Source organism: Chenopodium quinoa, unplaced genomic scaffold, assembly GCF_001683475.1.
Source record: "Chenopodium quinoa cultivar QQ74 unplaced genomic scaffold, ASM168347v1, whole genome shotgun sequence".
NCBI classification, from domain to species: domain Eukaryota; kingdom Viridiplantae; phylum Streptophyta; class Magnoliopsida; order Caryophyllales; family Amaranthaceae; genus Chenopodium; species Chenopodium quinoa.
In genome coordinates, this window is record NW_018744828.1 from 384,447 (window position 1) to 396,538 (window position 12,092).

The window sequence follows — 12,092 nt, forward strand, 5'->3', positions numbered from 1 at the left end:
CACTTCGTCAGAGACACTCCCTCCGTCTGAATATAATAGTCACATTTCTCGTTTTAAATACCATTAATGTGAGTAATATTTTGATTATTTTCAGAAATAACCGACTTAAAAATGCACAATCCTAGGATTACTTAATAACTCTCCATTTTATAACACCAAAAATACATATAGAATAAGAAAGAAAAGGACTATTAAATGTACAAACTCAAAGTTATTAAAATCGGGATTCTACTTTGAATCGGAATGTGCTATCAGAATCGAATCGTAAAATCGAATCGTAGAATCGTAAGATTCTACCGACATGCATAATCAAGACGTCAAATATAAATTTAAATAAATAAATTGAAATTATGAGTTTGAAACCTAATTATTGATAGATAATAGTTATTTACCCATTAAGCAATCAATACTTGACAATATATATTTATAAAAACCTATTTAAACATGTTTATTACTTGTAAGGATTTCGCTACTTCAGAAAAATATGTAAAATCGGGTAGAATCGTAAATTGAATCGTATAATATACATGAATCGTAAAATCGTAAGATTTTAAGATTTAAATCGGGATTTTAATAACAATGTACAAACTACTACCTCCGGTCCAATTTAATCGCAACAAAGGAATATTTTATGTCTCACAAATAATACCCCTTTGTTGCGAATAAATTGGACCGGAGATAGTATTGTATTTTTCACCGTAGTCTAGTATCACTAACAACTGAAAAACAAACTTTAAGAAACAAAAGGAGTATCGAAAAAATGAAAAATGAGATAAGAAATATAGCAATAGTTATTGTAGCTTAGACATTAAGTAAGAACACTAGAACCACTTTATTGATATACTAATCCAAAAAATAAGAATAAGAGTAATAAACATTATCTACAGAGTGACACAACATTTGAAGTCCCTTATTACTAAGGGGGGCCCTTATAAATCATGAATAGCAACTTAAAAAAAAAATTTAAATTAAAAAAAAAAAAACAACTCCTTTATGTTCATGGGGATTACAGAAATGCCCTGAATTCCATAATCCCCTAACTTTGACGCACAATTAACGACGTGTATCAAACGAATGAATAAACATTTTTTTTCCTGACAACAAATTTTTTTTTAATGTGTCAGCTGCCAACTTTATCTACACAACACAAACCCAACTGTGATAATTTTTATCCTTCGATTCGATGATCGCGTTCGAGCCCTCAACGTAGTTGTAGTAGCTCTTGCGGTTTCTGCGATAAATTTCACGGCTTAAATACCTTGGTTTCGTTTTTCTACACAAAATTCTTCATAAACCCATCAAAAATGTTTGCTGTACTAATCACAATCCAACCCACAGACTTCAAGCACAATACCACCTTTGGCTGTGAACGGGTTTATTCTGACCCACAGTAGGGAGAAAATGGACGCGAGCAGAATGGACCAGACGATGATAATGGTGGGGAGACGGTCTTGCTTTCCCATCATACCCTTGAGGAAGGGGTAAAGATGCATGATCACCCACATGGCGAAGAAGAGCCTACCGAACAGGGGACCCCATGACTCGTATCCGTTGTTAATGGCATCTGAAATCCCGACTATAACTCCGATGATGTTAATGATGAGCAATGTCATGGGTGGGATCAAGAGGGAAGTCCACTTGAACAAGTAAAGGTCGGAAAATTCTCCATCGTCTGCTGCTTTTGACGTGACAGTAAAGTTGGTGTTCACACCAGCAAGAACCTTTAGGAGACCTTGGAAGAGGGCAAATAGATGGGAAGATACACCTCCAATAACCCAAAACTGTTCATTCCTCCACCAGTCGTCGATTTGTACATGTCCCCATTGCATTTCGAGGACACTTGTAACCGCAATGGAAATAAAGAGCCCCATAAACAAAATACTGGCGTAACTGCTGATCTGTAGATCACAACATAACAATCAAACATTGGACTATCAGAATCAAACAGCCAACACAAAGTAACAAGGTATGACAAAATAAAAATTACTCGAAACAAAGCAAGAGTGGAAATTACCTCAGGAACAATAAACTTTCCGGTGAGCAGACAGACAGCAGGAAGAGTACAGTAGACAAGCAGTGGGATTGATGTCAATGGGTACACAACAGAAGCAATATAAGAAAATCGCTCCAATGGTTTGAGACCACTGTTATAACCATACCAAATGGGGCAATGTCTACTCAACAAAATCTCAACGGATCCCAAAGCCCAACGAAGAACTTGATGGAGACGATCAGAAAGATTAATGGGAGCAGACCCTTTAAATGCAGGTCTTTTAGGCATGCAGTAAACTGACCTCCAGCCATGGCAATGCATTTTAAATCCAGTCAAGATATCTTCTGTAACTGAACCATAAATCCAACCAACCTGAATTCAAGAAAACATGGTCAGAGAAACTTATGCAAACATTTTCCAGGAAATAGAAATTGAAAATACAGCTTTACCTCTTTTCCCCATTCGGTTTTATCCTCGTACCCACAGCTGATGACATGAATAGCTTCCTTCAATAGTGATGCTTCGCTTACACCATGAGGCATTCCACCTTCCTCCATGAGAGTTGAAGCTATAAAGACTGGTGACTGACCAAATTTCTTCTCGAATTTTACTTGGGGCATAAGAGCAGACTTCTCATTATCGATTCCTGCAAATGCATAGTCAGACTCAGAACAGTGAGATCTCAGTAGAATGAAAGAAAAAATAGAAGTAACTGCTAAGTATCGGAGGATTTTGTCAGAGTTAATTGCTTAAGCTTATGGAATACTTCATCCTAAACTAAGCAAAAAGAAAAGAACTATTATAGCATCATTACAATCAATTTTCATTGAAAATCCAAACAATTTCAATATGAAGTTTGCATTTTGAACAGAAACCTTGCCAATATTTAGAAGTTCATAGAATGATATACAATACACAGGTAGTGTTAATGTTTACATACCTTCAATTCCTTCCTCAATGTTTTCAAGAGCGTGTATTTGTGTGGATGAATCCTTGTTCTTGGACTTCTTTTTACTGTCCTTTTGCTTGTCATTACCCTTGTTCTTTGATTTTCTGTTTTTCTTTCGGGATCCAAAGCAGCAGCAGCAGAAGCACCATTTTGGCCAACAATTACAGGTCTTGCCTGGGACCTTCTTTTGTTTTGGGGCATCATACCCATAAAGTGCCTGCCTTCTGAAAACACAACCTGTTCCGACGTAAATTGGTCCTTGAATACCATCCAAACCTTTCATGTTGATCTGTTGAGATAGGAAAAAGAGATCAGTCATTATTTACTTTTAAACACAACATAATAGGCAACCATTTTTGTAAGGCGAGGGTATCAGATGAGGATGTTACTTACATCAAAGAAGACAACATTACGATTGGAGTATCGATCGTGTCTATCAATACCATCAAATCTCTGAGGAAACTGGACATAACATATTTTCTTTCCTGATATGGGATCCATCAAGAAGCACATGGCTTCACGAAGAGCCTTACTGTTGTTGATGTAGTGATCACAATCGACATTAAGTAGATATGGTGCATTTGACAAAACTGCTGAAACTCTTATCTGTAGTAGATAGTAAATGATTAGGTAAAATACATTATCCTAATATCAGAACCAAAACAATTTCAGAATGAGAGAGGGACTCACCAAAGAATTCATAGCACCAGCTTTTTTGTGATGATCAAATCCAGGCCTCTTCTCACGAGAAACATAAACCAGTTTAGGCAGCTCGTTACCATCCAAGTCACGGACACCATTTTGGCCAAGGAACACCTGTTAGACACATAAGATATGTCAACAATGAGGAAGGGAGTTTAAACACTGGAAAAAAAAAAAGGGGGCAACAAGTCAAGCAACCATGTCCCCCCATTACCTGTATCATTCCAGGATGATCCCTAACATTGTTTCCAGGCCATGGGGTTCCATCTTGCATGGTCCAACCCTCTTCGGGAACTTTCACTGCCATGGAAACCAATCCATTTATCCGAATTTTGAACTCTTCATAGTCTCTCTGAAAGGAAAAAAAAAATCAGCACACAAAATAAACATCATGAGATACTGACAAATAAGAATAGATGTCAATGCACTCATGAAAAAAGCATGCTATGCCACAATCTACCAACCTTCATGGCACGACGTTCCCTGACAAAGGCAGGATGCACTTTATCTTTCAGGTAATCAACCTTCTGAGAGAAATACCATTCAGGAGCACGAGGTTCGATTTGGTACTTCTTGCAAAATGGAACCCATTTTCTTGCAAACTCAGAGGTCTCAGAAAGGGCTTCAAAGGTAAGCATGGCTGCACCATCATCAGAGACATAGCAAGAAACCTTGTCCACTGGGTAATCGGCAGCAAGGATAGAAAGAACAGTGTTTGCTGTGATCAGTGGAGGTTCCTTCAAAGGGTCGACAGTTGACACAAATATATCAACTGGAGCTAGCTCAGATGGTTTGCCTTCCTTCTCATACCTAATTACATTTTTATTTTTCAGTTCAGTACAAAATTGGTTGCAGAATAGGAGAAATGACGGGATAGGGTAAAGAGAAATACCTTAGTGAAAGCCTGTCAAGATAAGTTTCTCGTTCAATGGGCTGCCATTTCGGAAACTGATCCAAAATCCACGACACAGCAAACCAAATCTCACAAATGACTGACAACAGCCACAGGGCAAATGCATCATGCACAGGGTGCAGAATTCTATAGTGAAAGAAGAGCCCAAGAACAACCATACGAAGGACAATAACTATCCTGTAGGGATTGATCCTGCTTGATGAAATTGGTAGTTTTCTCGACAGTGGCTGCCTTCCTTCATCCATCCTTCAGAAACAGAAACAAAGAAGACCGTTGTTAGAATTTGTAAAGGCCATGAGCTAATGTGAAATGTCTGCATATGCATGCATAATGTACTTTCCAACTTCCATTGTATAATAAGCTAGCAGTACATCTTGCATGTCTAATAGGGTCAGGTAATGCTATAAATATGAATGACACACGAAGGAGGTCAAATTACACACGTAAATCCCACTAGAACAAAAAACGGCAACTGGAAAAAGTACATCTCAAAGACATACTAGTCAACAAACACTTAATAATAATTGGGGTAATGGACTCATTAGTGAATTATTTCACACAAAAAGCATTAAAAAAATCTGATCATATTGTTTTAATTTGCAAAATCAATTCTGTTGCAAAAGGGAAAAAAAAAAAGTGAGTTCACTCCCACATTGCTGAATACAACAGATGTTAACACCCTAGATCCATTAAGTTCTGAATTTTTTAACTCTCTAAAAAGTGCCCTTCAGTCTTTCACTATTTCTAACACATAAGCATTATTAATTAACTAATGATGCTTTAATGATCGTTTATGTTTAACTTCACCTAGAATAATAGCTCTTTCAAGTTAGTAATGGAATCAAGCATATGATAACCTATAAGTAGCTGAGTGCAGCAAACTACATGAAAATCAGGAACAGATACTAGCAATTGTTCAAACTCAAACAAACACCAAAGCAATTTGGACAGTTAATGCCATAATTCAAAAGCTTTGAATTCTAGATCAACATCAAAATCACTTTCTTAAATCCACTTAAGTCTCAAATCAAGCTGCGAAAACCTACTTAGGCAAATCGGGGTCCTCAGGTTCCCCTCCATCATAGCTTCCATCCTCTCCTTGATGCTTAACCATTTGAAGCTTGTCATTCTGCCTTCTTTTCCACTCTTCCATCCTATCTTTCCAAGCAACACTTCCATATCCATAAACAGCTAGATCTTTCTTGGGGTCCATTGGTCTAGGCGGCACTGAAGTTCATCGGAAAAAAGCATGATCAGCAAATTATTCCACATAGTTTTCAATTCAATTCAATTCAATTATACATTATGCACAAATTTTCAACCCCCCAAAGGAACTTACAGGACATTGCAGAATCAGGAAATGGTACAGGATGGACCTTCTTCCCACGGCTCATAAACGGTGGGACAATTAAAGCATGCCTGTCCGGCGAAATCCCAGGATCCTTCATAACAAAAGAGAAACAGAAAGTTAAATCACATCACAGTCAACACCAATAACAATTGAAGTTAAATTACACACAGATCATATCTAATTACAAGATAATTCAGAATTGTAAGATCAATTATACCTCTTGCCCGAAAGTCAAGAGAAGCTGTTCATTAGAATGAGCAGCTGGATCCAATTCCGCCGGTGTTGAAAGCCCGGAAGCATTGGAAGGAGCCCGGCCAACATTAAGACGGGAAGAAAAAATCGCTTCAGCAATGTGCTGAGGGTCATTGTCCTTGTGCGCGTATCTAAGTTCGTTTTCAATATCATCAAGGTCATCCTCATCTTCATCACCCTCAACTCTTGCACTCCCTATTACAAAATTTACAATTCCATCAGCACATCTGACTACCGACATTAAAGACAACACGAAATCGAATCCAATCAACTGAATTACGAATCACAACAACAACAAAAGGCGAAATTAGCTACCTTTGATTCGCTTGTAGCGGGTTTTGCATTGAGGACAAGATTGATTCCCTTCGCCTCGCTCATACTCATAGCAAGCTCTACAAACTGGAAAAGCACACTCATTGCAAGCAACAAATGGTTCACTATTTCCATCACATTCTATCTCATCTCCACAAATCTGACAAAGTTGCCCACTCAATTCTTTCACAGAAGTCACCTGTAATCATGATTTTTACACAATCAGACCAAAATTCAATCAAACAAAAATTAATCAATAGATCTAAGTACCCACCAAAATCCAGCAAAAAACAAGCTAAATTTCCCACAATTTCTGGGTCAAATATTGTTACAAGCTCAATAAACAATACATTTTATCAAAAAAGTAACAAATCTACCAGCTAAATGGCAAAAAATTCAGAAAAAAACAGCCAAACACAGCCTGTAATAGTGTTCAATTAACCCAACCCACAAAATTACCACTCCAAAGATACAGTCATGAACTGGAATCAGCTCAATTAGCATCAAACGCGGCCGAATTAAATATAAACAAATGTTATTCCATTATTACAAGCAACACCCATTATTCTAAATCAAATCGGATTTGCGAAGAACCACTTACTCTGCCAATATCATCAGCATTGATAAGAACGAACTCGTTCCGGTTGTGAGAACCAGCCACCAGCCGTCCATTGGTAGCCATTTTAAGTTTCAGACCCCCGAAAATCCGAGAAATGAATCAATCAGCGGGTCAGAATATTGAAAAACCCAGATTTAGTTCTTGAGAAATCGAACCCCCATTAAAAATAACGACACGATTAACAAATTACGTGAAACTATATATACGAGATTCGGTTTGTTTTTGGTGTTGTTCTTTGTTTGTGTACCGACCACACAAACAAAACAACACTACTCTTCTCACTCTTTCTTCTTTTTCTCTCTCTTCTTCTGTAAAACAATAATCATTCACAAGCAACAACACAACAACAACTCCACATTAAAGTAAGGGAAGAAGAAGAGGAGAGGAGAAGAGTGTAGAGAGAGAAAGAGAGTGAAAGATGTGAGATGGAGAAATAATACAGAAAAACAAGAAATGCCCACAATATAATATCAACAAAAAAAATAAATAATTATACCTAACAAATTAAAAAAAAAAAAAAAAAAAAAAGTGGGTTTTTTTTTGTTTTAATTAAATTAATTTAACCCACCTGTAAAAATAAAAATGGAGGAAAATTGATGGAAAAAAAAGGATTAATGGGGTTTTAGAGAGAGAAAAAGAAGGGGTTTTAGAGAGAGAAAGGGAGTGAATTAAAGTAAAAATGAAAATTAAAAATAAAAATGTAAGAAGAAGAAGAAAAGGGTTTGATAATTCAACGCGTAAGCCAGAAGTTAGAGAGAGAAAGAGCGACCGACAGACAGATTAGAGGAGAGAGAAAGTTGGGGTTTTGGTTGTTTTTCTTCTTTCATTTCCATGTGCAAAAAATTTAAATTAATTATTTATTTTAGAGAGAGAAAGTGAAAGGAAAGTGAGGTGGGCTTGTGTAAGATCTAACACTGTCTATCACTATGTTTGATTATTCAATACAGAATTATTATTATTGGGTTTATTTTTATACTCACTTATCAATCATTATATTCCACTTTCAACTAGGATGAATATTAATATGTTTTTTTATTTATTTATTTATGTTGTGTGATGTAAATAAATTGAGTGTTGGTGAAATGAATTACTTGGTAAAAAAAAAGGGTAAAGTTGAAACATGTGATTTTTTTTTTAAAGTTTAATTTTTGAGATATAAAAATTATTAGGCTGGTTAAAAACTTGTTTGATCTGGTTGGATATGAAATCTTGAAATCTCATGAATGATTATGACAGTATTAATAATATATTTTTTATTCATTATGTTAGCTAGAAATCTGAAATTACCTAAACTTGAGATGTCATACAATATTTTCAAAAATAAAATTTGAGATGTGAGGTTTTTTTAAAGCCAAATTATGATATATCTTTATTCGGTTGGTTAAAAGTTACTCAATCCGAAAGGAATTGAAATCTTAGAATATTATGACAGCATTGACATTACATTTCACACTCATTATGTAAGCTGAAATTAGCTAAGCTTGAGAAGCCATACAAAAATAAAATTTATCCTAATACTCCCAACTTGTTCACTTAAATCGACACTTCTTAGGCAAAAATTAAATACAGTTAACTGCGAATTTATAAAGCCATTATAAATTGGTACTTGTATAATTAAAAAAAAAAGTCAAAACTTGAAAATTTAAATTGATTGACCAAAATTTGATCCAACCAATTTGTTCAACCATTACAGTATATATACACGTAATTATTAATTCAACATTTAAAATATCTCTAGAAGAAGTTACAATTGTACAAAGTAATAAAAAATGTCTAGAGTTTTGAAAAAGAAAAATAAATCAAGGGAAATTGAAATTAATTATTAGCCAAAAAAAATAAAAAAAAAATATACAAGTAACATATTGACCATGGAAGACCAAATAAAATATTAGGGAGTAGTAGTTAGTTAATAAATGGAAAAAATGGAAAAAATGAAATAAAAAGAATTAAGTACTGTATTTTTTTTAAGGGTGGGACCTAAATGCGGAGGTTGGTGGAGGAAAATGGTGGGGGCCACTTATACCCCACCGGAAGAAGGAGGGAGGCGTCGGTGGTAGTAAAAATAAACAAGGGGTAAAATAGTAATTTAAATGTCTTATTCATAAAAACCCTGGTAAAATGGGACCCGACCCATGTTAGGAAAATGGGTTAAAATAAAAAATGGGTATTGAAAATATTGAGTTTCTCTCTCTAAAATAAAATTTAAAAAAATAAATAAAAACTAAAAGGCAGCTGTATTCACGGTAGTAAGAGTGGGGACCAGTGGAGTATGTCTGAGTCAGAGAGTTAAGTGGTGTTGTCAAAGGAGAGAGAAAATGAGAAAGTGAAAGAGAGAGTTTTAGACTTCAGACGAAGATGAAGAAGAAGAAGTGTAGTAAGGATTAAGTTTGTTTTAACTCTTCACTTTACCTGCTCGTGCAAAATCTTGTTAGCCCAACTTCATATTTTTGGTCCAATTTATTGCAAAATCTCTTGTTTTGTCTTATAAAATGTCTATACTCATCTCTTCGCTTTTTTTTTTTTTTTTTTTTTTTTTTTAGGAATCATAAATTTTTATATGTGTTTGGTCAGTTGGTCACATTATGTGATCGACTTTACTTATTTTAAGGTTACTTGTTAAGGGTTACTTGTTCCCTCATTCGGCCATGGGCTATTTTCACGGGGGTTACTTGATCGATCAGGGGTTACCCTCACACACAAAACACGCTAATCGATTTAGTAGCCTAAGAATAAGTAACTCTTGACCGACTGTTGAGTAATCCCTAAATAAGTAACCTCAGCTCGGCGAAAACTTGCTAACCAATTGAGTAACCCTAGAATAAGTAACCTTTAACTGAATAAGGGGATGTTCACTTCAACTTAATTTCAGTTCAGTTCGGCTCCAATCAGTTCAGTTTAGTTCAGTTAATTCAGTTCAGTTCAAGCTCAGCTCCAAATTTCATTCTCTCAAAAATATTCATTTTAACTCTATTTAGTTTAGTTCAGTTCAGTTTAGCTCAACTCCAATAACTTCAGTTCGGCTTAATTCAATGAATGTGAACAGGCCCTAAGTAACCTCGGGTAGGCGGCCACACGGAGAAAGCATTGTGAATCTCTATGATATTGCTAAATTTAAATTATTTTACTGAATTTATATTATTTTTGCTAAACCAATATATTTTTAATTGATTAAAATTTACTCCATTATTTTTAATAATTCTCTATAATATATGCTTTCTATAATTACTAATTTTTACGGATTAAACTTATTTTTTTACTAAATTGGACTTAATTCTGCTTAAATTAACTTATTTTTACTGAATTGTAATTAATTTTCCTAAATATTATTTGAATAAGACAAGGAGAACAATGCCTTAACTCACCTTATTTTTACTTATATAATCTAATCTCAACTTATTTTATTTTTTGAATAGTCGTCTTATTTTATTTGATTGGCCTTATATGTATGCTAATCTACAATATAAAGAATATCAATTGTGTTCTTATTAGATTCGCATTAATGGTCTTCAAAAAAAAAAAGATTCGCATTAATGTGTATGATAGAGTATAAAACATATTCATGGGCCTTAACCATCAGCTTAAACTTTTGGTTGAGTTGGTCCTTTAACATGGTATCGGAGCTAGCGTGACACAAAGGTCACGGGTTCGAATCTCATTTACCCTCCACTTTCAAGTGGAATAAATATTAAGCGCATGGTATGAGGAGGGTCCATGTGAGTCTATATAAATCAATCTTGGGTTTCAATCATCTTCTTAAGATTAGAAAATACATACAGATGTATATTAATACAGGATGTCCTATCTACAACGCAAGTTTAGGAAACTATAAAGAGTGTGCTTGTATAGGTAGGATTTAGTATTAGTTGCATATGCTTCTTAGTGCTTATTTGGCCGATAAAAGAAACCTTGTACCTCAAACACATAATAATTTCATAAAAGTAAGAAATGTAGAGTTATTAAGCTAGCAAAAATAAAGAAAATTGAATTTTATTTTGATTGTTTTATTTCTAATAATTTAACAAATTGAAGTGTAGATAATTTGTGCTAGGATATGTAGAACTAGATCGGAAGTAAAGGAATGTTCTAATTTACTGAACTGAATATTTATGAGAGAAGGAAATTGAGAACTGTACTAAACTAATTGGAGCTGAACTGAACTGAACTGAAAATAAGCTGAAGAGAACAAGCCCTAAGTAGCCATTGACCATCTTCACAAGGCTACAAGGCCATAACTACTAGGGCTGAGCAAAACTACTCGAAAAACCGAAAACCCGAAAATCCGTTCCGTTACCGTTCCGAAAATTAGGGTACCCAATCCGATAACCATACGGTTCGGGTACCCGTTCCGATAATTTGTTATCGGGTATGGTTATTGGGTATCATTTTAAAATTAACGGTTACCCGTTCCGAACCGATAAGCAATTTTTTGTTTTTTATCCTACTTAAATCTATATTTTCCAAAATCTAAACTCTTTCTTTACTTCATAATCACTATATAATATTAATGATTAGTAATATAATTAATAATTTGGTCAAGATCATGTTGTATTGTTGTTAATTAGTGTTCAAATTTATCATAATAAATAATTTATTAAGTTTAATTATCACTATTGGATACTTTATTGGGTACCCAATAACCGTTCCGAAAATCCGGGTACCCGAACTTATCGGTTCGGTTTATGGATATCACTTTTAGTGATATTGGTTATCGGGTACCCGAACCGTTAATACTAATGATACGGGTACCCATCCCATGCTCACCCCTAATAACTACACAACTAACACATTGCCTATTCTCTCAATTAAATTTTGTGATGTCAAGTATTATTATTACTATTGTTATTAATTTTTTTTTAAAAATGTCTCCATGAAATGTGAAAAAGATCAGAAGTGAGTTTAATTCATGCAACACAAACATTGCATTGGTAACAAAAATATACTGCATGTTATGAATCTTATGCAAATACTACCATTGAGTGCAAACATTCATTTGTAATCATT

At 34.7% G+C, this 12,092-nt stretch overlaps 1 protein-coding gene across 1 annotated transcript; it reads right to left on the reverse strand.

Annotated features, from left to right (window-relative positions):
* Positions 1-808: 808 nt before the first annotated feature.
* Positions 809-7,573, reverse strand: LOC110704256 (cellulose synthase A catalytic subunit 6 [UDP-forming]-like). The gene is made up of 14 exons (XM_021882052.1): positions 7,074-7,573; positions 6,476-6,671; positions 6,126-6,355; positions 5,897-5,999; positions 5,604-5,784; positions 4,537-4,803; positions 4,109-4,454; positions 3,859-3,996; positions 3,633-3,758; positions 3,336-3,548; positions 2,934-3,231; positions 2,443-2,639; positions 2,015-2,365; positions 809-1,898 (listed from the first exon to the last, which is right to left on the reverse strand). The coding sequence occupies exons 1-14, from the start codon at positions 7,152-7,154 to the stop codon at positions 1,317-1,319; spliced, it is 3,309 nt and encodes a 1,102-aa protein (XP_021737744.1). The 5' UTR covers positions 7,155-7,573; the 3' UTR covers positions 809-1,316.
* Positions 7,574-12,092: the final 4,519 nt, after the last annotated feature.